At 40.2% G+C, this 27,575-nt stretch overlaps 1 protein-coding gene across 1 annotated transcript in view; it reads right to left on the reverse strand.

Annotated features, from left to right (window-relative positions):
* scfd2 (sec1 family domain containing 2) overlaps positions 1 to 22,204 on the reverse strand; it is a 100,787-nt gene extending 78,583 nt beyond the window's left edge. The window contains exons 1-4 of the mRNA XM_030082952.1: positions 21,299 to 22,204; positions 20,918 to 21,086; positions 9,738 to 9,865; positions 4,709 to 4,884 (exon numbers count right to left, since the gene is read on the reverse strand). Coding sequence (XP_029938812.1) covers positions 4,709 to 4,884; positions 9,738 to 9,865; positions 20,918 to 21,086; positions 21,299 to 22,112 — 1,287 coding nt within the window. The 5' untranslated portion in view covers positions 22,113 to 22,204. The remainder of the gene's footprint in view (positions 1 to 4,708; positions 4,885 to 9,737; positions 9,866 to 20,917; positions 21,087 to 21,298) is intronic.
* Between the last annotated feature and the right edge of the window lie 5,371 nt (positions 22,205 to 27,575).

Here is a 27,575-nt window from a genome sequence, read left to right on the forward strand (position 1 = left end):
GCTGTGTAATGATTGACCGCACAGGCATGAAAACTAATGGAAAACAGAGAAAAACATTAACAATTTATTGTCTCTGGACTCCTTTTGAGAAATTTCATGGGCGGCAAGGCAATTTGAAGATTTACAGGCAATGTGTCGATGTATTTGTAAATGAACACCTGAAGCAAATTGTAAAGACTAAAAATTTCCCAGGGCCCTATAAGAATAAGTTATCATTCCAAAACAGCCCAAAATGTATTTTGTCATCATTTAAATAAACATGAGAGAGGCAAAAAAATTAGGAATAGCAATAACATAGCAGCTCTAATCAACATAAAGCATTATCTACTTTTTCTTCATTGCTTTACGGTCAACCTTAAATTACTTTTGCGTAAATGCAATGAATTGCTAGTGGTCAAGTTCAATAAGTTGCGTCCAAATTGGTGGCAGTTCTTAAGATGTTTTTGTCCTCATCCAAATCTTTAAGTGTGGTTTACTTGTATAGGTGCTGTTGTGATTGCATCACTGTCATTTTAGATGTCAACAAACTGTCAGGCCTAATATATGAATAAATATGTTTTAATAAAATTCAAGAAACTTGAAACAGACAATTGTTTGGCTTATATCTTATGTGTTTATTATGTAAACTGTCATGAAATATATTCTAATTTTATATATATATATATATATATATATGTATATACATACATATATATATGTATATGTATATGTATATATATATATATATATATATATATATATATATATATATATATATATATATATATATATATATATATATATATATGTATATATATTTTCCCCCAATTTAACTGTCTTAGTAAATTACCTTCATCTGTGAAATTTAAGGCTTCTATCAATTTATTATATCATTTATATATATCTCTCATCATATTTTGACAACAATGGTGTGTATACACAGCATGGGACTTACAATGTTGGAAAGTTCCATCTGTTAGCTGCTGTTGGCTTTTATAGTCATAAAAATATCAAGGCTAGACTACTTCCAGCTTTGCAAAAAATATAATACTGGTTAACAGAGTGACTAATACAATGATGTTAATACCCGTGTGGCTGCAAAATGGCAATGTATTGTGTGAAGTTGCATTTGGTTATCTACACTCTTCAGGGAGTAGTTGCAGGTTTGAAAGCTTCACATTGTATTTTGTCCAATTAACCTTATGGCACTGTAATTTGGAATTATTCCAATTCATGCAGACAGTCTTTATTTGTTTATTGCTATAGCGGTCAATTTCTGTAAATTATCATCCAGGGCATTGGGTTTAAAATCTTAACTCAATTTCAACTCATATGTACGCTAATTCAGACTGAAACACAAACAGAACAGAGACTTAGATAAGAACCAGGCAGCCTGTTTGAGTGACCCATGGGAGACGGGGACATACAGCCGAGTGCAGCTTTCTGTCTGAGCAGCGTTGTGACCAGCAATAACTCTGAGCTTGAATGTTTTCAGAGGCGTGCCCTTGTAATCCCACAAGAGTAAAGCAACAGGCCGGGGTGAGAGAGGTTACCTCCTTGCTGCAGCACTGCTGTCATCACCACCATATTCACTGATGTGACAGGCCGATCGACAGTAGGAGACAGCACTGATCTTAAAAAGTCTGCCATCCTCTCTCACATCAAAAAATAACAAATGTAACAAATAGAAAATAAAAATTGCAGTGCAATATGCTAGGGGTCTAGGCTCTCTGGGAGGGATGTGCAAGACTAGCAGACATGTTTAATTTGGTGAGGCAGAAGCTCTGGCCAGGCAGCTGATGGGAAGGCAAAGTAGAGTGCCTGTGATGTTCTGGGAAGTGGTGAAAGAGCAAGTCTGTTGGGTTTTGCCTTGGCCGGGCCGCCCCTGTCGGACACTGAGCATGTCTAGCATACACATTCTGTAACTGCGGACTGGAGTTCAACCAAGCCTTCTAAATCTGACCTATTCAGGTGAAAACCCAGTCACACACTAGACAGCCAGGCCTCGGGGCAGCAAGGAGGGTGGGATATACGTAGGTGCAGGCAGGCAGTGGAAGCCTAGACGATACCTGCCCATCAAAAAAAAAAAAAAAAAAAAAAAACTACACCGAGGTGGTAATCTATCAAGTGGCAGGAGTTTTAAACTTGCAAAAGCTAGGAATATTTTCTGAAAGCAAATTACATATTATTACAGTAGAGTGAAGCCTTGTCTCAACACCAAAAAGATCGAGCGTTTGGTAAAAGCACCGAGCTTAGTGGTTCCCACGTAGGTATCCAGGATCCCCCTGAGGGAGCATGAAAGATCAAGAGGGGCAGAGGATTGCCTGTCTGAGGTTGTCAAAATTAGGTTTGCACATGTCCACTGTTGTAATTTTGACAGGCTATGTTCATGTGTTTGGTGATGGTGGCTGTGTCATCTTCCATGCACCACTGTAATGCTTTGGCAAACCAGACATTGATGAGGGGCGAAATGTTTAAAAGTAACAGGTTTATGTATGAAAACTAGTTAATAGAATATGTATTTACAACTGATTCCAAATAAAGTCTTGAACTAGACTTGGCCTGGTGACCTGTTCAGGGTGTACCCTGGTTTCAGCCACTGGCCCTGCCCTCCTGTGAACCTAAGTTGGGTGAAGCTGTATAGGCCCTGAACTTGACGGCCCCTTGCCTCAGTCCAGCTACTGCACGCTCCAAGGCTCTGGTGCACCACAGACGAGCTGGCCTGACTGAACTTGCACTGTCTTCGTAGCGGTGGAGGGTCCAGCCCTGGCCAGCCATACCCACACAGCAGCCCTCACACACTCAGGCAGAGCAAACACTTCCCAACCACCAGGCAGAGCTGAAAGGCATTTCGTCCCACCATGTTCGAGTGCAATTAACTTCTCTCTGTCCATGTTGAGCCAAAGCAAAAAAAAAAAAACTCACATGGAAATTAAATGAACAGAGGGGGCACAGAGGACACACAACTCATTTCCCCTAATGCCTCAATAAAACTCAGGCTTCGTTTTGATTGCAAACAAGAACTCTCACATTATGCTCAAGGCCTGATTGTGAGATTTGATTCTTGAAGAATGTCATTTTTGAACTCAGGCCAGATGTTTTGTACATCTATACCAAACTGAAGTGGAAAACAACTGTTGTTCACATATCGGTCTCTTAAAAACTAAGAACCATTTCAGGAAAAAAAATCACCTCAAAACTTGAAAGACTAAGCTTACTGCAAAGTTCAGTGAGAAAAAATGGAATTATCCAGGTATGGTAGTGGAACAAGATGGCGGGGGATCAAAGTGGAGTCACCAAGTAAATGGATACTGGAATTGTAAGCCCTAAAGTCTTCTGCTTTCCTTTAATAAACAAGTGATGGACCCAGCTGAGGACGGAGGTTTATGAGGTCGTTTTGAAATTTCAATTTGGCATTGGGCATAGCTGCAAGCTTGTTTTATTTTCCCGTGATTTACTTTAATAAGTTCCTAAATGCTCTGCTGTATGGCTGCTTGCTTTAAGGCTGAACGAAAATACCAGGACTCAATGCAAAAACTGTGGAGGATTCAGCATTAGGTCTTAGATTGGCGCCATTCAGCTCAGGATGTTAGAGACTACATCAAACGTGCTGATCGCTGCTGAGAGGTGAGCAAATGATGACTGAGTTTGCTTCAAGTTTTAATTTATTCTCACTCCTCCTCCTCCCACTTGTTCCCCCCGTCTGTCTCACCAACAGATATGCTCTCTGACCTTTTCGGAGCCAAACACACGTGCACATCAGTCACTGCCCACCTCTGTAAAACGGACCTCTTCCGCTTCTACATTCAAAAGCCTTTAAACAACACGATGGAAATCTGGCCTTTCTGCTGTGTTTACAGGATCCAAATGTTTTCACTACAAACACAACTGACCTTGTTTATGAAGCAGAGGAATCTGCTTTTTTTCCCCTGTCGCTGTCAGCTTAACACAACATTCTGCCCACCATCTTGCAAACCACAAACACCCACTTACCTGCTGAGCATTGGTAATAAAATATTTACTGAGAGGAGGGATGTGAAAAATAATTGCCAACTTGATTACAAAGTTGACAGAATATACGTTGTATTCCAGTTACAGCTTACAGAGAACTCTGTGAAAGAACCCACACTGTTCTGTCTCCACACTGAGTGTATAAGAAAACTTTCTAATCTGTTTAAACTTTGAAGTGACCCCAGTGTGCTGTCCCTCTGCACCGTTACTAACTTGGATTATGAACCACTGTAACTTGAAATAAAATGGCTGTCTATGGTGATAGAAAATTGCATATTTGTGTATTTTTTTTTTTTACAACAAAACAGTTTTTATCACCAAAAAATGCAACACACACTTCTTATAAATATAATAACTAGATAAATACATGTAATAAATTTGTCAGTCTTTTGTGCATGTATGAGTCTTCTTCATTTCTAGCTGTTTCTGATGTTTTGTTAGCAATGCACATGTAAAATATCTAAGCAAAAAGTTACTCTTTATTTATGCTACTCGCTCATTGTTAGCGAAAAAGGCTGAAAGTGAGAATGCAATGTCGTCAATCAAGATGAGATACATGAAATTCATTTTAAACACGCACGTACAGTCTTCAAGCCATTTGAACCACAAGTTTTATATTCAAAGTAGCATTCAGTGTATCTCTTTTGAAAGTTGATTCTGTAGCGTTCAGAGCTTGTAACACAGCTGGTTGATCGGTTTACTTAAGATGAACACGCACCTGCAGCAGCAGCCTCTCGAAAGCGAGGCAAGCATCCCACCGGGGCATGCAGGGGTGGCGCAGTGTCTGGGCAGTGGCCAGGCCCAACTGGAGAACTCCACAGTGACTCTCTAGCGCCCCCCAACTGCTCCGAAATAGCTGCATGTAAGAACAGAGCTGCTCGGGGGTCACACGGCCTATGAAGAGAAATATTAGGAGGAGACAAAGAAGATGCGATGAGAGGGAATGTCATGGTCCTGGGAAAATAATTAATTTGAAGACATCAGAAATACATTAATCAACATTATTAAAGTATGGTAAATACTACACAAAGCACAAGCTGTCTGTTGAGCAGACACAGACTCAAAGTGATGAGAAGGCTAGAACACACTCACAATATTAAAGACAAGCTTTTCCCAAGAAAAACAGCCTATTACACACTCTGCTTGGGGCAGAGGGGAATGACTGATACCAAAGCAGACCATAATATTATCTTAAAGAGCAAAAAAGCCCACCGGCTTGCAGAAACCAAAAGCTATGCTAGATGACATGTCACAAAACAATATTTTCTATATATATGTCAGCTTGTGTGTGGAGTTGCTCCAGTTCACTGTGCAGTGGGTGCATGTGTGTGTGCGTGTGTTTCATTAGAACTGATAGGAGCTCCAGAGAGCCAGTCTTAAGTGTGACTAATAAGTATAAATCAGAGGTTTTCTCAGATTATTTATAGAGGCCAGACTGCTCGCAAAGTTTAGGACCTCTGAGTCCTTCTCAACCCCCTCCCACAAAGATTCACAGAGACCCAGGAAAAGCAGTGTGAAAGATATAAAAGCTGCGAGGGGTGGGCCCAGAGGTACGAGGGGCTGTTTCAGGGGCTCGGATGGAGAGAGGGCACACATTAACTCTCCATAAAGCCCACTTCTTCATGTTGATGTTCTGAACCAGCACCAGATGTGGGAGTATTTCCTGTTGGACTACACGGCCAGTGTTTTCTTTAGTGAGGCCAAACACATGACTCGAGGAGAAACAGACAGGACAGATAAAAACTGAACAGAATACTAAATATAATAAGGAGACATGGCACTCAAAATGGAAAGAAGCACATGGAAATAGATGGCAAGATCTGTGGATCCTTAATCACATTTTTCAAAAGGAAACAAAATAAACACTATCAAAGAAACACATTATTGGGTAATTTTCTCAGCATCTGATCAGCAAACACCAACAGCGATACATTTCAGCAGTCCCACCTGTTGGGAAAATCTATTTTCCAAAGGGAACTGAAAGAGGCGGTGTGTTTTGCAGCACTTAAAACCCAAACAAAGCAAGTGCCTACAAAGTGGATTTGAATTTCGTGCTGAAATTAAAGTCATTTTGAAGAATAAACGTCAGGCCAGACATATTCCGAATCCTGAAAAGCTCTATTGTGAACATAACCAGCCATAAAAAGCCTGGCAGTGTAACTGAGGTTCTCTCAGCTCGATGTGCCAACCATAATTTAGCAAAGAACCAGGAAAAATGTCCAAAGTGAGGCCCAAGCATAATTTCACCCAAGAATAGGCAGCCGAGAATGGTGCATTATGGGCCAAATGCAATCAGACTTACAGCAAGAGCAGACCAGATGAGGAAGAGTGAGAAAATGTAAGACATTGGAAAAAGTTGAAAAAGAAAGAAAGAAAAAAAGCACTTAAGCCAAAAAAGCCACACAAAAGCCTGCGCTCCATTACACAATCAAACAGTCCTGGCCGAGTCTTAGCTCCTATCTATGTCACTAAACTTCCCTCAAAACAGTTCTGATTCCTCAAAGCATCTTGCTGCCAGATGCTGAATCAATCGGTCTGTCAGCTGAGAGCTGCTCTTTAGCTGGAGTGTTTCTGCTGTTAGAACAAAAGTGGAACAAACTTGAGAATTTAATACATAATTGTACAATAAGTACATGTAAATGCTCCTCCAGATTGTGCAATCAGCAATCTAAAATGCATGCTATCCACTACATTGTGCAACATGAATTTATCTAACTTATGTACTCCATCAAGTTTGACTACACAATGTCATCCTCCACTGATAAAATGTTGTGAGTCAATACACAAGAATATCAATGTTATCCGCTGAAAACACTGTCAGAAGATTATCTGGCTGCAAGACATGGACAACGGCTGTCTGCGAACCCTCTCAGTCTGCAACATAAGCCCTCCACTTTAAGCCAGGAGACAAGAGATAATGGGAAAATTTCACAACATATATACGTCTTAAGAATAAACTGTACTTGCACTTTTCCTGCAACAGACTAAATTTAATTTCTGTCACTGCATTTTGTGTGTGTATTTTAAATCTGAACATTTTGACCATCTTACTTTTCTTCTCTGTACATTTATTACAAGGCTGGTCATAAAACAAATTGCATTTTCGATCTCATGCTATAAACTATTTGAGCTGGTGTCCATCTCAGCCTGATGTGCAGAAGTGACAACTGTGATCAAAGTCTTCAACAATGCAAAAAGGGGCAGAGGCCAAGAATGATTTAGTCCCTTTACTGGAAGATGACTTGCATTCTAGGTGCACAGGGTTACTCAGAGGCTAAGTGATGTCTGATGTCAGTGAGTGGTGGCTTGCTTCACCAGCTGGACATTCTCATAAGTAATTCTACATGGATGAGGGGCACAGGAAGGCTAAGAGACTTTTATTTATGCACTCCAGGAGGAGGAACGTCCTGAAACTTTTATTTTTTGGATACATGTTGGGGCCCCGTCAGGATTTTACTGTACATTGGAACATAGGCTGCCACATCACTCACCCGTCTCATTTCTGTGTCCATTTTCTTGTGTTGTATAGCCTACTTAGCTTGAGCCACATTAAAAATACAGAGCATGCAAGAGCAACATACCAGGAAATGGGTGGTATTTGAGCAAATGAAAGATAATAACACATAAAAATCCAAATGCTTTCTTTTTCCGTTTGCTTATTCAAAATACATATCTTCACTACCTTCATTTGTTATTTGATAACAAAAAATGTCACATAAAAAAGTGAATATAAAGGCATCCTCACTACAACAATACCATTTTTTCCAGTCACGACCAGAATGGAAAATATGGTGCTGTCAAATATGAAAACATAATTGAAACCACTGTGACATTACGTCATTTCTCCACATCCCCCTCACATATCCCCAAACATTATTGCTTGAAATGATGAATGCAATCAATTGTCTGCTTAAGTCCTGCTGTTCTCTGCTGTTAAAAGCCCAGGCTACGCCACAGGGAGAACGGCCCTGTCAACACATCTCATTTACACCGCTGCAGTATCGGAGCACACGGCACATACATAAACCATATAATCTTTGGATGTGCACATGCATGCATGTACGCACACTCAAGCAGATGGAGAGATAAATGAATGTTTACAGACGATGAATTCAAAACTGTCTGACTAATTCCCTGCTAAGTGCAAAAACACACAAGATAAACAGTGAACTCTGCACAGCCGCATACTGCATATTTCTATATATGCAAACACAAACACAGTGAGGGAATCTGATCATCTTATTGTGCTGTGAGAAACCTGATGGGTTATATTCAGGGTATACCATGGATTATTTTCCCTTACTGTCTCTGGATGATCTTACCCTGTGGAGATGAAAAGAAGCTATGTTGGGTCAGTCTGCATGTGAGAATGCAGGACTTGTATTCCACTGATACAGTATTTCCCCTCATGATCTGAACAAACCTACCAAAGCCAGAATGCACCCGGGTGGGAGCGGAAAATTTTACTCTCCTACAGAGCAAATGGCCACTGAGAAAGCAGATAGATATTAATGCTAAGCGTTTTGTGTTACATGGTCTCATATGAGTGGAGTGTGATGGATTGAGAACTCTGCTGGTGGTACTGTGGCGGGCAACATGGGAAGTGTTTGGGGTGGGCTCACTGGGAGCCCATGGATTTTTCGTGGAGTCTGGTCAGTTGCCAAAGGGGTATAAAGGTTCAGTGTGTGAGGAGTGTTACAGTTGCCCCCTTCTCTCGGCAAATTTCTCGTTTTCTCTCAGCAAAGACATAAAGTCAACAAAATGTCAATCAGCATGCAGAGACAGTTTTAAAGCTACATGTTTTTCATACAGTTGTGCTCGCAACGTCAATTCCAATTGCTCTGTTCTATTTCTGCAGCTCTGTCTCCCCCGGTGTGTATTTGAGTAAACAAATACTACACAACACAGTAGCAATGGAGAAGGAGAAAGTCTACTGTTTGGCAAAAATATACGAAAGAAAAACCACCACGTATACACATGTGCATGGGATGTGTCTAACACTGTGTGTGTGTGTGTCTGTGTGTGTGTGTTCCAACACATTATAATCTGCCGGTTACGAGAGACAAGACCTTCTTTACCTCGTAGATTATAGGAGCTAAGGGATCACACTACCCCTCCCCTTTAACTCCTCATTTCTGCCAGATGCTAACCTGCATATTACTCGTGTGTGTGTGTGTGTGTGTGTGTGTGTGTGTGTGTGTGTGTGTGTGTGTGTGTGTGTGTGTGTGTGTGTGTGTGTGTGTGTCTTCATCCATCTACATCTACTTGCCCTGTATGTCAAAGGCTAGCATGAAAGTCAGTGTATACAAAGACAGTATAAACCAGAGCACGTAATTACTTTATCTTTCGTGTGCTTACACGCATTTTTTTTCCCTCACTTCAGACGACTTTGCTTCATTACCAAACAACAAAAGTTTTCAAAAGCAGCATGTGTGCAAGCCAGTGTGTGTGCATGCGTGTGTCACAGAGGCAACATGTGGTTCACATTTCCTCTGTGGCCACATGGGCAAATAGACGGCAAGCCGGCGGACCTGGATTTCAGTAGGAGGCGCTATGGGTCTGCTCTTCAAGATCACAATACTGACACAGACAAACACAAACACCCAAAAACACAGAGCAAGACACTATGCTTTCAACATGACATCTTTGTTGTTTATGTTTTACTTATCTGTCTTTTCTGCATATTAGCATTGTGTTTGATGGAAATTGTATGAGATTTTCTCCACTTGTGGCACTGTGATTCTTACCCATGCTCATCTTGATTGGAAGCTTCTCCTTACTGGCTGCTTCAACCAGATGCCTGCGGATCTCCATCACCCCCTCTTTATGTTTACTGGTCAGCATGGCCTCCCACAGTGACCTTGCAGCAGGTGACCTGATAGGCAGAACAATCAAACAGGTAACTTTAGTCCTGAGGGAGGAAAAAAAGGAGGCACCTTTCAGCACTAACAAGATAAGCTACTGTCACTGCTACTTGTTTGTTCAGAGCACACAGGCCTCTGGGCGAAAACAAAACAACAAAAAAAAGAGAAAGACAACATGAAGAAGATTGAACACTTGTATCAGAGTGACAGAGAGCTGGGTGGTTAGGGAGCGGTGACTCCCCGGCGGGACCCCTCACAGGAAAAAGCTGAAATTAGCAGAGGGAACATTAGGAATGTTCTCAATCCACCTAAAAACATCTGCGTGTCAACATTCCTCTGCACTGATTGGCGCTGTCCTGACATCAGTGGCAAAGCAAAAGAGTCTGGAGACTGAGACTCCTGTTGATGCCATCTTAGGGCACATCTCTCAGTCCCTTGTCTCATTATCCGCCAGCTTACGAAGCACACTGATCCACATCTCTAATGGGAGACTGACGACAAGGCATGCTTGTAAGGCTTCTACCATCTGCTGCAAATACAACATGCTTCATATCCTTGAGTGGAAAAAAATCACGAGCATCACCTAAGCTTCAACATCATTATATGTACAGACAGAAATAATGCTTCTTCTAAAAATGGCCTCTATGTCTGCTTTTGAGTAGACATCCTAAAAATCTGTGTCATTGCTGCCCTCCTTTTCTTGTTTAAGATATTGACACTTATTGGATTACCAAGGATGAAAAGGCCTACATCGATGTTTCTGTACTTTTGACAGATAGTCAGATGTGCCAATGTGATCCTTTCCATGTACTAAAGAGTAACTGGAAGCTGAGGGGAAAATGAGACCAAAACAGAAAATGGAGTAAGGACAGAGAAAGGGTAGGTAGGAGGGACTTCGATGACAAATCTGCTGTTTTTCTTTTCTTTCCCGTCTTTTTTTTTCTTCTCTCGCCTTTTCTGCTTTCTAACTGCTGCCATGTGTTTAATATCAGATGTAATCTGTTCCAGACCCTGGGCTGGGGCGAGATGGGGAGCAGAGGGGCTCACAATGGGACGCCCGCCATCCTCACAGTAGAACGAGACACAAAGACCAAGAAATACAAGTCAGCCACAGACAAGAGTGTAACGTAAAGGCTGGAACAGCCTCCTGGTCTTCATAGGTTGTGCCATAGCCTCTAAATATGTGGTTTATACTGCACAATAGTTGTGATCAGATAAGTTATATATACCATTACAGAAAAAAAACTCCCTTTCTCTTTCAGAAAAACACCTCCTGGTGTTTCAGACCTGCTGCAATTATGCAAATCAAAAACTCTAACATTCTGATCATTTCTGAAATACCAGTGGTGTGACTGGACAAGGCCACATGTGTTCCAGGATGATGTTGTTCACGAGTGTAAGGGTGTGTGCACATGCATTTGTGTATGCCGGCGCACAATTGTGTGTGTTTTTGGAAACCAGAGGTCTCAGTAGAAATGAAACGTGGTTCTCATTTGGCTTTCAGTCCGCCCAGCATCCCCCTACACCCACACTAAATCCAGCCCACTCCGTCCAACATCACGTTCCCTCCCCCAATAACTTAGCCAGGCCATTTGGTCATACTATAGTTGGGGCTTGAGCTGGACTGAGGGGTGAGGTTAATACTGACAGAGTGCGAGACAAGGCCCATAACAAGCCAGAAAACTGGTGGAGTAACTGGGTTACTATGGCAAGGGTGGGGTGGGCAGAACATTAGGGGTGGGTGTGTGTTTGTCTGTGTGAATGTGTGTCCCATCAATACGGCTGTGTAGTGGCTCTGCCTGCTGAAGAGACTGCTGATAAGACTGGAGGGGGCGCTCTTGCACTTGAATGTAGCACTTTGTGGGGCACACTCTGACTTGCTTGAATGTCTTGAGTGGGTTTGTGTTTGGAAAGCGTGGGTGTGTTTGTAACTAAACAAGTTCCACTAGATTGATGAGTGGATATCATTAACAGCAAGTTTAGCATCAAATACCATGGTTTGAAGAATAATGGACGTTTCATGTTAAAGGAACGACACGTACAGTACACAGCCATTAAAATACCTCCTACCATGCAAGTCATTAATGACTGTAGGGATGAGGGGAGGGGAGGCTTTCCTGGAAGTCTGTGATGCAGCAGAAAAGAATGGCTCAAATCATTCTGACTCAGGATCTTTCATTTACCCTTTGTGACTTACCCCCCTTCATCATTTGGTCCATCGTACGTGTGTGTGTGTGTATGTGTGCGCGTTTTACATGTATTTATTTTCTTTACTCTAACTTCCCTGCCACACACACACACACACACACACGCACACACGCACATACACGCACACACACGCACATACACGCACACAAAAAGAATTTAATCTGAGTTAAAGGTATGACTCAGAAGTGAGTCACTGTACTTATACTTGTAACTGATGAAAATGATTAAACCACTGAAACCACATCGATGAGTGCTAAAGAATCCGTTTACCCCTATTACAACAGTTTAGCTGTTTTATAAACACTACGAGGGATATCTAACTCCAGAGCTTTTTTTTTTTTTTTTTTTTTTTTCTTACTGTTGGAGCATTTAGGATTGCAGCGGCTACCTGAGACACCAAACACTTCATCCCTGCCACTGAAATTATTTGCCTAACCTTTTGCTACTAATCAATTTGACCATATTCTTAATATTTCACCTTCATTTCTAAATTTCATCTTTTGAAATATGTACACCCAATTAAACATTTAACCTTTGTGGAACATGCAATTTTTTTTCTTTGAACAATTCAACTGTTGACATTTCGGTGAGAAATGGAGATATATATAATCAGCATCAGGCAATTACACAATGTACTACAAAGCATAACTGAATTTTGCACTTTCCAATGCTCGAGCGGCTCCCAAAGCACTTAACCCCTTTAAACATATTCAAATACACACATGCACCAATGAAGGCAGCCTGCAGCTCAATCCACTGGGAGCAGTTTGGAGTTCAGTGTCTTGTTCAAGGATACTCCAACACGTAGACAGGGGGAGATGGGGAATCCGACTTGCAACCGTCTGCCTGAGAAACAACCACTCTACTAACCAAGCCACAACCAACAGTGAAGCCATATTTTTCACTAAATGTTTACTTTTATCTCTAGGACTGAACCGGAAATGCAACTTGTTAGAACTCATAGTAAAACTTTAGAAAGAAGTGGAGTTTTTCGGAGATTTTTTAGATCATAAGTTAACATTTAGTTCAACTGTAAAAGTATGGCTGTCAGAAATTTAAGACGAATGATATCTGCAAGTAAACAAAGTGCTGATGCATCAGTAAAGTTAACTGAGTAATCAGAAATAACAGATTTAAGTTCATACCTGACTTCCTGGAACATAAATAAGTTACATGAACAAATTTCAGTTCCAATCAATGTGATTATCCTCAAGAGCATCAAAGACTCACAATCAGCAGATTACAACACCAGACTCCAATTTCTTCCTATTGCATATTTTCAGATGATTTATGTAGTTCCCTAAAATGAAAACACCTATACCACAAAGAGCTGGATACAATAGTGCGAGGTCAGCCTCATTCCATGGCAAGTTAATTTATGAAGTGTGTTTAATGGGGTAAAAAACACTGTCTGTTTCCTGTAAACATCCCTGTGTAGCACAGGACATAACATGAGAGTTAGGAAGGGGGAGAAAAGACTAAAACCAGATCTGGCCTTGAGTGTCTGTGTGTTCTGGCAAGAGGGACAAATGACCCAGTGGATTTATGGAGAGAAAACGAGGGAGAGGAGCTCTGCAGGAAGTGAGGAAAGGATGGGAGAGACGCACCAAAAAATTAAACACACCAACAACGGACAGAACAGGAGATTCCACTTGGCTGCTATCTTTTATTGATATGTTTAAGAAATAGTTTTGCGTATCCTGACAATGAACTCCCCTGATTTGAGACAGCAAAGTCCATAAATAGACTTGTGCTGCCAGCATGTCAAAACAGGTGTATGAACCACTCCAGAGAGAGTCAAGTCAACCAGACACATGTCCTTAAACTTCATACTCGGCAGTGCTAAAAGAGGAAAGTTTTCTTTCAATTATAGGTTCATGCTTTTTGGTCTGTTATGGTTTAATATCGATAGTTTTGTGGCCAAACCCCTTCTCCATGTATCACAGGAGAGGTGGGATGTTAAGCAGCATCGGCATCGCATTAGCGTTATCTCGTCACTCTAATAAGAGCATTTTGGGAGGTCATGAGATAAAGCATTATAAAGCTTTTGAGCATTTTGTTCACAACAATGTCCAGAACCTGTAGCTGGTGTTTCATGGTAGAATATGATCACCAAAGTCACTATCTATTGGTAACAATAACTAACGGGAACTTTACATGTCAATCTTCCCTGTGTTAAAATGGCAGGAGACCACAAAAATAAGGCAATCCTTCCTTTTCAGACCTATTTCCTGCAATATTGCATGACGATTGTGGCTTTGGACTTCAAAGTAACTTTCATTCATCCATCTTTTAAACTGCTTTATTCCATCCAAGGTCACTTGGATGTGCTGCAGTCAAGTTCGGATCACCAAGTCATATCACAAACTGGAGTACCTGGAAGAAACCCGCACAGAGGGAGAACACGCAAAACAACACAAGCACTAACCAGCACTTCACTGTGTGGCCCTCAAAGTAAATTGTTTTGCTAAAAATAGACTTAATAAAACAATAATGCCCTGGCAGTGGCAATCAGCTGTGGTTTGCAACTTTTAATATGAATTATATACTTTGTGCATGTCATAATGTGATTGTGCAGGATTCATGAAGATTTTCTAAGATTATTTGCCTCCAGTGAATCATAGTGTTCCTTGGACTAGTGAAACGGTAGAATGTCGAATGGGTGGTAACCCGGGCTCTTCTTCTCCAACAGTAAATGGTTCTATCATCCAGCGGTTATTGAAGGAAGTTAGGCACCACTTTCAATGTTCAAGCAACTTATAAAGGCACTCATGTTCTGTCTACACAGGAAGTGTGTTCCAGAGAGAAAACAAAAAACAAGAGACAGTGTGCAAGACAGAAAGGTGTGAGTAATCTGTTTGATTGATGTCTGTGGCTTTCAGTACAAAATCATTTTGACGCTGGAGGAGAAAACAAATGTACGCGGAGAATGACAGGGACAACAACATCGCTGGTTGCCAACGGGGACACATCAGCTCCCTAATTCGCTCACATCTCAAATACTATCTGAGTGATACGTGCTTTAGTTTCCAAAAAGATGCTGGTATCGTTGACCTTTGGGGAGGGTTGATAAAATCAGCGTGATGAAGGATTAAAGCAACTATATCGTGTAGCTGCTTGCATACAGATGCACATAGATCCGCTTGAAAATGGATTCTCATTTAAAAAGGGATAAAGGAGGAGATCGAATTAATGTTACTATTTTTGTGTAATCTCCCTTCCATATTGCTGTGATGAATTACACAAATTGGAGCTGGTTTCACTGGGCTTTTTTTTTCCTTTACAAAATGAAAAGGCCATTTTGTAGAATAGTGACAAGTGGCGGTTTACTTCAGGCCAACATTCATCATCATCTTCTTCTTGCATGATCACAGCAAGATGTGAAACTCCAGCAACTACCAGAACTAAGATTTTCTTAAGACACAACAACTAGAAGCTTATGCTCGTGCAAAATCAACAGCCACTGTTCAAGAGTCCAACTTCTACCACCCACTGTAGGCAGAACTGTATGAGAACCCATACAGCGCTTTAAAAATGGTGGAACAACCCAGTTGTTTCAGCTATAAATTACTTTGAAGGATGTTTTGTGCCACTAAGTATAGAATAGCAAAACAATCTCCAGCCTGCATGAAACAACCATATAATGAACGTGACCAACTTCGATCTCTTCCTTTTTTTCTTGGTGAGGTAAAAACAGGAATAGTCCTCAGCTGTCTGTCATTTGCTCTTTCCACTCTGCACTCCACTATCGCTACTGTTTTTGTTACTTTTCACATACAGCCTGAAATCATCTCAGCAGGCCATTTTATTCGCGCTCATGTTTCCCAGCTGGGACAGAAATAGGTGTTTTCCCTCCCTACTGGTGGTGCGCGTGCAGGATCTGCCAGGCAGATTTGAGGAGCCTTCGCAGTGTTTTCTCATGGCAGGGTGCGGTCAGTTAGTCTTGCCTGGCTCGAGCTCAGCAGCGTCACAGAGCGATCCAGAGCACCTTGGCCACCCATGCTCAGCTCTGCCCACACTGTACACACTCCCACCACAGCGTGGAGACCCAAGGCGGCCAAATGACGGGGCTGCAGGGTTCAGGGCTGAGACGGCGGGGAAACTTAGTGCCCTTGGCCAGTGAGGGTTTGTGTGCGCCACTCAGGATCAAAAAGCACTGCGAAGCCAGGCGCAGCAAATTACACAGGCTGGTTGGAAGGTACCTGACCACAAACACATAAAGGCACAGACACACAGACACCAATAATAATTTATGTTTCATGTTTCACTTTCATTCACTGTTTTTCTGCAGACTGGACATCATGGCACATTGTATTGGATGAAAATAAATAAATTCCATAGAATACTATAAGGGCAAAGTAAGAAAAAGAAGAAAAAAAAAACACCTCCGCCAGGAAGGTGTGTGCTCACTGACTCAAAGTATACTTTGTCTTTGGCATGACGACTATAACCACAGAGTGAAAGTCAGGTTTGAGGATAAGGAAAATTCACACCAAGTTACAAAAGACAATATGGAAATAATTGCAAAGTAAGTGTGGGGTCTTTCCTGCAGAGCTAGAAACAACAACCACCCACAGAATGTTTAGGACACAGTAATCTATAAAAATATCCTGGAATTACTAGGGGACACACAATACCCAGTGGTCCAAATTAGGTTCACACCTAATACCTACAGGTTTGTGCTCGTCTATGCAACAAAACCCAGCAAAGCCCACTGCGGTCAAGGCTAAAAATAGCTAAAACATCATATAAAAGTCCAGTAGGAGGAAACGCATTATAAAGACAATCAAACCACACCGTGCCAGCAAGGTCTAGTGTTATGCACAGTTCACATCATACAGGAAAAACAATTCCTTCCAGAAATGTGTGCTTTTACGCCATTTCAAAAACCTTGAAAAATAATAAGATGTGAGAACACATGCATTTGCTGGCCCTCAGCTTAAACGTATTGAAGCGATTGCCCTGTAAAGTTAGTTGTGACTGGGCTGCACACTTCAAAGCTGTTCACTAAAGCAGGATCTCCAGGTTTCTTAGTCTCTCTGCCTCGGCAGTACTTCAATCTCCCAAACATCTGCGATAAGGCCCAACTGAACCATCTGCTCAGAGACAGCAAAAGCACTAAAACTCCTGCCGATCTGGCTTGCCTTGATCAGGCATGTATTTCGGGCAAGTATAGCAACTACATTTGCTTGCATATTACAAACAGCTAAACTTTTCTGGCCTATGATTGGCGCATTAGCACTTGTTGGAATTTGTACACAGCTTCTGAAACAGTCATCTGAATTTTAAGAGATAAAGCCTTTGGCTGATGGCTCAGTAATATTTTCTGACGATTCTTGAAAGAATCATAAAAATACTTCCCTGGGCTTTAAAGGCACAAAAAATGTACTTATGACTATCTGAAATATGTCCCTTTTTTATCCATCACCATGCAAACTAGTGTATCATTTATTTTTCAAATCAGGATTGTAATAGTCATGTCCAGCCCACAGACAGTTGTAGCTTGGTTCCTCGAGCAGGTCGTCTCTCAACTGGATTTTACAAGTTTGATTGGCTATCTGCAAACATGTCAAAGTTTCCTTGAACCACAAACACCTCCCATTGGATGGAGTGAGCATCTTGCATTATTTCAGTGATCCTGGTTTGTTTGAAAGTGACCATGACTCTGGACTTACAACAAATTGACAGTCAACAACAAAATGCAGAAGTGGACAACCATTATCATTATGATTACTACAGAAAGTAATAGCATCTTTATCCCCACTACCTTTTTTGTTTTTCTTTAAGTGCAAATGTTTGAGAAGTTGCCACAGGGATAACCTGTTGCTTACAACACCATCTACCTGTGAGTTTGAGCTCCTCAAATGAGGAAAAGACCCAGACCACCAAGCTACTGAGCTCTCCTTGAATGAATTGAAAGTGTGTGTGTGTGTGTGTGTGTGTGTGTGTGTGTGTGTGTGTGTGTGTGTGTGTGTGTGTGTGTGTGTGCGCGCGTGCCAATCTCTGTGCTTATAATGAGTGAGATTTCAAATTAAGGAATTCAAATGTGAAAAAAACATATCCGATTGAAAAAATTGGTTAAATATAGTGCTAAACAAGTCTAATGAATGAATGAATGAATGAATGTAAACAGAGAGCACACTCTTTTGCTATCAACCCAGTCTTGTACTGAATTCTTAAAGGGATACTTCAACATTTTGGCAAATTGGCCCATTTGGCGCAATTCCTTAGTCATTTCGAACAGCATACTTACTTTTTTGTGAGGGCGAGCTATTGTTTATTCAGAGGTGAGTCGGGGAAGGTTTTCGGGACGGACACAATGGAAGTGGATGGTATTTTTGGTTGCCCTCGTCAAACTCATCAAATCCACAATCCAACAACCCCAAAACACTTTGGTGGACACGTTATAATCCGCACATTCAGTACACTGTGGAACACCAACAAATAATATTGTAGCGTTACGACACTGAAGCAAATACTGGGAACTACTTTTTATTTTGAAACCACTACGCCCAGACGCCATGTTTAGTAAGTAGTTCCGTCTTAGCAATCTTCGCATAAACAACTCAATCTGGTAATTTTGCATTAATATGTCACAGCGTAGTGAATGTGTGGATTATAACATGTCCATCAAAGTGTTTTGGGGTTGGTGGATTTTGTATTTCATGAGTTTGACGAGGGGAACCAAAAATACCATTCACTTCCATTGTGTCCGTCCCGAAAACCTTCCCCGACTCACCCCTGAATAAACAATAGCTCGCCCTCACAAAAAAAGTAAGTATGCTGTTCGAAATGACTAAGGAATTGCGCTAAATGGGCCAATTTGCCAAAATGTTGAAGTATCCCTTTAAGGTTTCTATAGCAGACCAGGAGGAGTTAACAGCATGATTTTCAGAGGTAATATAAAGACACTAATATGGACCATAGCCAGTTAAAATAAGCAAAACTGTATCTTATAGTGGTTAGTGGTCCCCCTTGGAGGAGAATTGTAAATGTCAAAAAACTGTAATAAGATATCTTTTCAGAATCACAAGCAGACCTTTGAAACTGGTTAGTGCTTTTCTATCCTCAAATCAACTAAATTCTTAGATGTAGGAGCATGAGAGTCTGTTGAAAAAGTATCTAGTTAATAATACGAAATGTTCGATCTTCTTCCAGAAGCTTCTCACTTTCACTTGAGGAACCTATTTATTTGGAAAAAAAAAAGAACACAAAATGTTCATTTAGGAGACTTCTGATATCTTGACAGGTTATCCAATAATTGAGCCAGAGTCTGTGCAGCCTGCCCCTTGCTGTACTCATGTGATCTACTACAATACCCTGAGCCCAAACAGTGCTGTCTGCAAAGACCTTAAACTGGCTCCAGTACAACCAAACAAACTCCACAGGTCCACATGGCCCTGCTGATAATTTTCTACCCCCATTCAACAAAATCAGCATGGTCTCCCTTGACCTGTCGATACACAAGAACTCTCCTTCACAAACTAGTTTCCTGCCGCAGCTACTTTGAAAGACAAAGCTAGATTAATCAGCACAGTCAAGAGACCAGCTCCACTGAACTAATGGCAGCTCCATGCTCGTCCCATGTCAATCAGAACTCAGAGTGGGGGTCACATAGGACTGATGAGGGCATATTTGTGCACATGTGTGTGGCCAGGTGGGTGAAGTATGTGAAGGTGTGTCCTTGGTTGTGTCACAAGACAACAGTAATATGTTATGGAGAGGTTAATAAAACATAAAACAATGCATCTCAGCAATGACCACAATGTGGGTGGGATTTTAGAAACTGCCATTTTAAGAAGACAGTTCGGTAAAAACATAAGAGAAGAATATTCAATAGGACGATCATGCAGTTCTGTAAAGTCTCCAAATAATCTAACCAGCAAATCTAAATTGTGACAGAGACACAGAGAGCTTCAAGAACAAGATTAAGATGGAAACTCCACTCCTTCATTTGGTAGAGTAGTTCAAACCTGGAGCTCTTTTTTCTATTCAAATTTAAGTAAGCTCATAGTTTGTGGAACGAATAAAGAATTTTCAACTTCAACTTAAAAAAAAAATTAGGTATCCATCATCAGTATAATTTTTACACACCTGAAAGGCTAACTAGAAGCTTCATAAGAAGGAAAGAAGAAGCTACTGCTTGAACAGTAAAGTATAGCCACAAAGTAGAACAAAATGGAAGACAACTTGTTGCCAGAACCCGTCACTGGTTACATATTGGGGTTATTTTTTTGCAGAGGTAAAGAGGACAGAACCATTTGCAGTAGCGTCTGTAATTTTTGGTTTCACATATAAATCTTTGTAGATATTTCTGAAAGGTAAGTTTTAAAGTCTTTAAAATATGCTCACACACTTGGTGAGTATGAATGTAATTGGATGCTTCTATATACACTAAAAGATCTTAAATCTACTTCAATATAAGCATGCTTAATTCATAAACTTCCCAATAGTCAGATTAATCTGAATTCTGCTTGAACAAAAACAACTCATGCACTGATGCAATTATGTACTTCAAATCTAGCACTAACAAACAGATAATGATATCTGCATAAATATAAACGCAATGATACACTGGCAACCTGTCCAATGTGTCCCCTGCCTTTCTGCCAATGACAGCTGTGATCAGCTCATGGCATCCACAACCATAAGTTGGACAGTGCAGGCAAAGATTTAAGTCAAGCAGCACCATACAGAGCTTGAGGAATTTTGGTTCAGCTGATGGATCAAAATCAATTAAATGAATTCTGATTTTTCTTAAAGACTTTTGATTCTTAGAAGTTAATTCTGATTGCTTGTATGGGTGTAATAACTCACAAATACAAAAAAGATGTTGAAAAATGAAATGTACTCACTGGCTCTGTGAAAGACAGCCAGGGGCCACAGTGTTGTGAGAGTGCTTTGTTTGCTGCAGACTTGTGAGTTCCAACATGTCCACCTGCACATCAGTCACATGACCAGGTAAAGGCTTCAGCATGGTCAGGATCTTCTCCACCAGGTTATCCCCATGGTGTCCAACAGCTCCTGTAATTCAGATATCAAGAAATTAATTCCACAACATGCAACATTTGTGTTGTATTAGCACTAATAGGTTTGCTAAACAAACATGTGTCCATTGACACTCAAGCAGATTTTAACTTCATCAATATAAAACCTGAGCAGGGCTATAACTGCCCTGTGGTTAAGCTTCTGCACACTTCAGGATAATCATACACACAAAAAATAGGGGATTTCACCTGTGAGATCCAATGTTCGATCCACAAATATGATGGATGCTTTATTTGGGGCTGTTTTCCTTCGGTTTTTTGCTTGAGGATGATTTGCCAGTTCCCCTGCAATGATGCGGCTCATGGGACCCACGGCAAAGCTCTCCTCCCTGGTACCCGTGGCCTCAAACATTGCATTCAGTGATGCAGCCAAACATTTAATTTCAATTTGTAGTTCAAAGGGGAGAGAATGCAAGTCCAGGTCAATCAGATTTCCAAATCTCTTCTTCTCTGGTCGTTTAGAGTTGATTGACTCTAGGTCAGGTAGGAGCAATGGGAACAGGTGAGCAAATGCAGGTGTGACAATGAGCTGCTGCGATACAGGGGCGAAGACCACGGGGGCGTGCATGACCTCAGCCGTGTAGTTCATGTTTCCCATCCACTCACAGAGCTTCTCCTCAAACTGCTGGAATACAGGGCTCCCTTCCATCTCTGCCGTTACGTTGTTGGCGAGCAGGTGCACGGAGTGTGGCACGGCAGTGAAAACAACGCAGTACTGGAAGTGGCTGAGCGAGATGATGTCTTTAATGATGTCCACCGTTCTTCCCTTCAGCAAAGTGCTCACCACAAACACGGCTTTTGGCTCGTTGACGCTGCACGCTTCGAAGCTTGAGAACTGCTTCAGATTTCTGGCTCCAGCGTCCAGTAAAGCGGTGACTCCTCCACTCCAGTGCAGAGCTTCGGCGCACCTGTCATCCATGAAAACAACAGCTTTCTTCACCTTCGACAACACTTTTTCCCACGCGTTACGCGGGAAGTTGGTGAAATCCTCAGCCGCTGACATTTTTCCGGTTGCCAGTGAGAATTGAACACGAGAAAATCGCAACAGCTCCGAATTGTCAGCTCCAGCAGCTGTGGGGAAAATAAACACGAGTCTCCTGCTGGTGACGTGGCAGTAAAGCGTCGCAGGATTCAGACGTCATGTGATTCGTTTCCAAGGCAACAAGGAGCGCCTCAAGAAAAGCGCTCATACAAAAGTGAATTATATGTATTTCACAACATTTATATCTTTGATGTGCCCACAGATTTATTACTGGGACACTCATAACCGTTCCAGCCTGTTCCCACGTCAGGTATACCAGCATTTCTTTTTAGTTTGTCAGAAACAAACCCCCAAAGCTTAAATGTCCTCCTCCTTGGAGTCTGACTCCGATTTGATCTCCGAAGATGAAGAAACAAAATTATACCAATGTAAGTTTCAATCTACTGACATATGCCTTTCTTCAAAACTTTCTTCACAATTGTTCTTTATTTTCTAAGAGTATTTATTTATTTATTGATTTATTGATTGATTGATTTATTGATTTATTGACATATTTATTTATAAATCAAGACGATTTCCGTTAAAGAGAAAGACACCTATGAAAGCACAAGCAACAACATGGCAACATTTTAATCAGTGCAAGTGTTGCGACCTAGAACTATTACATAGAAAGTTATCACCGGTGTTAATTAAATTGTATTAAAACACGATTTGCTTTCATTTGGAAGGACGACAGGAGTAAGTAATTCCATTGTTGCTTGGACTATATTAATGACACTGTGTTGCGGAAAAAAAAAATCAAAGAAACACCACGAACGGCGGAGAATGAAGTTGTCAAAACTAACAAAAGGAGATGTGCCTTTTAAAGAATGCAACACAAGTGACAAAATAACAGCTGTATAGTATTTGGAACCACCCCCTCTGGTACATGGATGTTCATTCATTTTTAAGGCTGAAAGATACCCCCAAACTAATCCTTGTAGTCCAGACAGAAAAACATGCAGTTGAAATCTGTCTACTCAAGCATTCTCTAAATAATAATAAATCTCTGAGAATATGTTCCAAAAACAGGTCAAAACTTCACCCTGAGCAGCTTCATATTAGAATATATTTCTGAATGATAAGCAAGGTTTGGCTCATCAGCAGTAGATATTTAAAGTTAAGGAAACATCTTCTAAGCTCATCTACACATATCCTGCTAGAGCCACTTTAAAAGAGATTTAAGAAAGGCCAGTAAAAAGTAGTTTTTGCAATAATTGCATTAAGAGCATATTCATTTATTTTATATTGATCAACTTAAAAAAAGATGATTGCAGAAATTGCATGTTTTAATTTCGATTTATCTTTAAAATCACTTTACCATTTGGGTGGAAATGTGTTTGAAGTATTTGCTGACTGCATGCTAATTGCAATCCTACTTACCTGATAAATCTTTTATTCTTGTTGTCAAATTATTACATTCCTTATTGCAAGTACTCTGGGGGCAAAAAGACAAAGTTTTATTGCTTTTCAAAATGAATACTAACATTACATTTCCTTAATTAAACACTCTGACAAACTCAAGGCTATTAAAAGGAGTCACAATCTGCATTTTACTGAATATATTTTTATAATCTCAGTCCCCCAAGCATGAGATGTAACTTCATTTCTCCTTTTTGTCTTTATTTTTATCCTTGTATTGCTGTACTTTTACTATTCATGTAAATGTGTTGTTATTCACTGAATGCAACAAAACCGAAGTAACAAACATAACATAAATGATATGAGGTAGTGTTTGAATATTGTTCTCTGGAGTTTGCTAAAGAAGAAGAGGCATTCCTCTGTTTGTTTGTTTGTAATATCAAAGTAGGCCGCTGACATTGATTTAACATGCTCTATATTGTCAGGGATATTTGACCTGAAGGCCATTAATCAGCAGAAGGACACGGAGGAAAGCCATAACCCTCCCTGGTATGTAAAGTGAATTTTAAGGCCACTTCATCAAACAAAGACATCATGTTATCCTATTTGTTGTTTTATAACTATGTGTGGTCATTTCACATCCCCTGGTTGTTTTCTGTTGCTTGAGCATCCTCTGATATCATCAGAGAATAAACCTTTGCTGAGAAATACCATTCTGATATGTTATGTCTGAATGTGTTTTTGGTAAAGCAAATGCAATGCATTACTTATTTCACAGTCACATACTGTATTTTCTTTCAATAAATATGGTGAAATCATGTCTAAATACAAATAATTGTGTTGTAGCTATATGTCAACAACATCATTAAATTGTATATCAAAATTAGGCAGAAACAGTAAGAAATACCTGAATTAAAAATAATACTGCACCCACATGATTATATATCATGAGGACAAACAGCACTGTAGTCATTAGGCAGACTACAGTTTTCACTGCACAACAGATCATCATAGCTGTATGATAATTTTGTGGCGCTGTGAGTGTTGCTTGAAATGCAGAGCCAGTCATGTGGAACATTAAGAAATATTTGATGCTCATTAAATCTGCTACCATGCAAACAATAATTGTGCCCAAGCTGGAAAATATAAGTCATCAAACAACTACACCATTGAAAATGTATGTATTCTGTATTCTGCAGCCTGTTTGTTTTAACATGTCATGTCATAATTCTGTTATTATACTGGACAAACTGACAATGATTGTTGTTTTGTTTTCTTTTTCCTCCAAATTTGCATTTAGATACTGTTAGTCATATAATAAAATATGAAATGGGTTAAGTAGTGAAAAAAGGTGCTGCTTGTCTAAGATGTGTAGAGGATTTTGTAGAGGATACATTCCTCAAACTGACAAAAACCATTGCTGTGTTCTACCATTTTTGACAGGGTAGCTCTTGTTGTAAGGACTGAGGCATTTCACTTTTTAAATATAATATAGAATGATGAACTATGCTTGAACCTATGACAGATACAGATTAAATGCGTGCAAGTGACAGCTTGTCAGATTTTGAAAATACATCTAATAAGCTGTATTATTACAGAATTTTTTTTTTTTTTTTTCAAAAAGCTCACCAGGGTAGAATTGTTTTTTTTTTAAGGTATGCTCATTTCAATAATGATCCACGCAATGATTTTAAAGTAAATCCTGAAAAATTGTCATTTATTACCCTTTTAACTCACTTTTCAGATATATGATACTTTATAATAGCAGACAAGCATTTCAAACATAGTTTTACCCTTTGGGTAATTCATTTGATTTGTTAATATCATTTTCGTACACATCTTGAATGTGAAAACTGTCCAGCCTGATAAAGACAGTTATAATGAACCTGCAGATAAATGCAGGGTTCTTTGTGCAACTATGCAGGCATGAATATGTGAGTGTTACTATTCACCATCCATCATCTGCCAAAAATAACATTGAGTTTTTTTCACTTTTTATTGTGTTTTCTGCCTGCTGGGCAAAGCATGAGTGTGCTTTATTTGTCAAGTAGGCACGACTGTCAAAATGTGGCTTAGAGATATTTTCAGCGTTTTCATTCATTTTTGGGTTTTTTTCTGGTGATGTATGAGTCTTATGTGAGGAGGCGTCATCTGAAATTAGGTCATCAGAACTCAAACATAATAGTAGTAATTTATCTGAATTCAAGGCATTATAGTTATGAAGATGAATTTGACAGGAATGAGTGTGTGAGAGAGTTTCTTGATTTCTTGCAGCTCCGAGCAACCATCTGTGCCTCTCACAGTCCCTGCTAGAACCCAGCCATATGCAACTGGTAAGTAGATGCTCGGGTAGCCGATGTACGGCTATGTCGGATGACAAGATGAACTTGTGACAGTGCAAAAACAAAAGCAGAAACACACAAATTAAGCATTTTGTCCAACTAGGCAATCAGCATTGATTTAGATATGGAATATTTCTCAGTGACATTTTACATGAACATAAACAAATGACCAGAAAAAGGGAGATAATATTCATAGCTTTGAGTATGCTAAGGAACCCTCTGCACACACGTTTTTCTTTTTTTGTTTTGTGTCTGTTTCGGTCAGATAGCATGTCTTGCTTGTTGTGTGTTGATTCAACAATTTACTTGGCAGTCTCTTTCTGTTATTATTACATGATGTTGATAAAGCTAACAAATATATATCAATTTAAAGTGCTGTTGCTTTCAGTAATGTGTTTTATCTCTACAACAGTGGGAATAAAATGTAAATACAAATGATAATGTAATGTATGACATATAGAGGTAATGCATAGAGGTTAGCGCTCGAAAGCAAGATGGCTGTGAGTTAAAATATCGTCCTGAGGCCTTTATGTGTATAGCTTGGAAGTTTGCCCATAGTGTGTGTAGTGACACGTGAGATGACTGTAAAACTGCCCATAGGTATGAATGGGAGTGTGTGTGACTGAGTGTCTTTTACTGTTTGCCTTGTGATGCACCTGTCCTGGATGTGCTGTTATCAATCAGTGGAAATGTGCTCCAGTTTGGGCTGAATAGAAAATGGACATATTGATGAAAGTTTGATTTAGTTAATAAATGTATTCTGAGAGTATTTTGTATCATATGATTAAAAAAAAATCTTTATCAGAAATGATTATGCATTATATTCTCCTGCACTGAAATCCAACTATAATACATCACGATGCTACGTTCTCTTTTGAATCATGTCACAGGTTTAGTCGATGCTACAGAGGAAAAATGCATGGATGCCACAGAAAACACCAAGCCGTTCCAAGACCTGAAGAAGAATTCTATACAGCCCATTAAGGATAAACCATGGAAGAGACCTGGTACTCCGAGTTCTGTCACCAATATATAAGTGTTTCCATATTTTACTCCTTCAGTGTGCATCTGTCTAATATGTGTATCTATCTGATATGGACTTCTTTACTACTTTTATATTTTTTCAAACTATAGGTGTCAACCTTCAAGATTACTTTAACTATGGTTTTGATGAAGACAGCTGGGGGGCCTATTGTAAGAAGCAGAAATACCTCCATGAAGTCAATCAAAGGCAATACGCTCTTATGGTCAGCAGATATTTCTGATGGTCAGCCGTCTGTTAAAAAGTCTAAATAAGAATAGCTGCTCATACAGTATTTGAATTTAGGGTAGAGCTGAACTGTGTGTGGAGGGAGAGCAGAGATTGAATGCTAATTGTTTTGGCCCTAGAAGGAACAGGCTGGATATGGAGAAGCGGAGTCTTGTCGTGTTTACTCCTCCTCAGGCAGACCATCTGCTCTGGCCTCCAGGTTAGTAACGTGTCTTCCACACACCTTCATTGTCCTCAGTGTCTGCAGGGTTGCATCCTGCTTCCACTCTGCACAAGAGCTCTGAGCTGAGTTCTGCAGCTGCTTGTTTCTTTTTGTGTGTGACACAATTATGTTGCTGATGCCATCTGTTTTCTGTGATTCTGTGTTGAACTCAGCATATTAGGGTTGTTTAGGAGAGAATTGCGCAGTGTTGACTTAAACACAGTCTTGTGTTCATCTACAGGGCAGTAAAATTAGATCAAAGGATAATG

The sequence above is a fragment of the Salarias fasciatus genome, chromosome 23 (genome assembly GCF_902148845.1).
Source record: "Salarias fasciatus chromosome 23, fSalaFa1.1, whole genome shotgun sequence".
NCBI lineage: Eukaryota > Metazoa > Chordata > Actinopteri > Blenniiformes > Blenniidae > Salarias > Salarias fasciatus.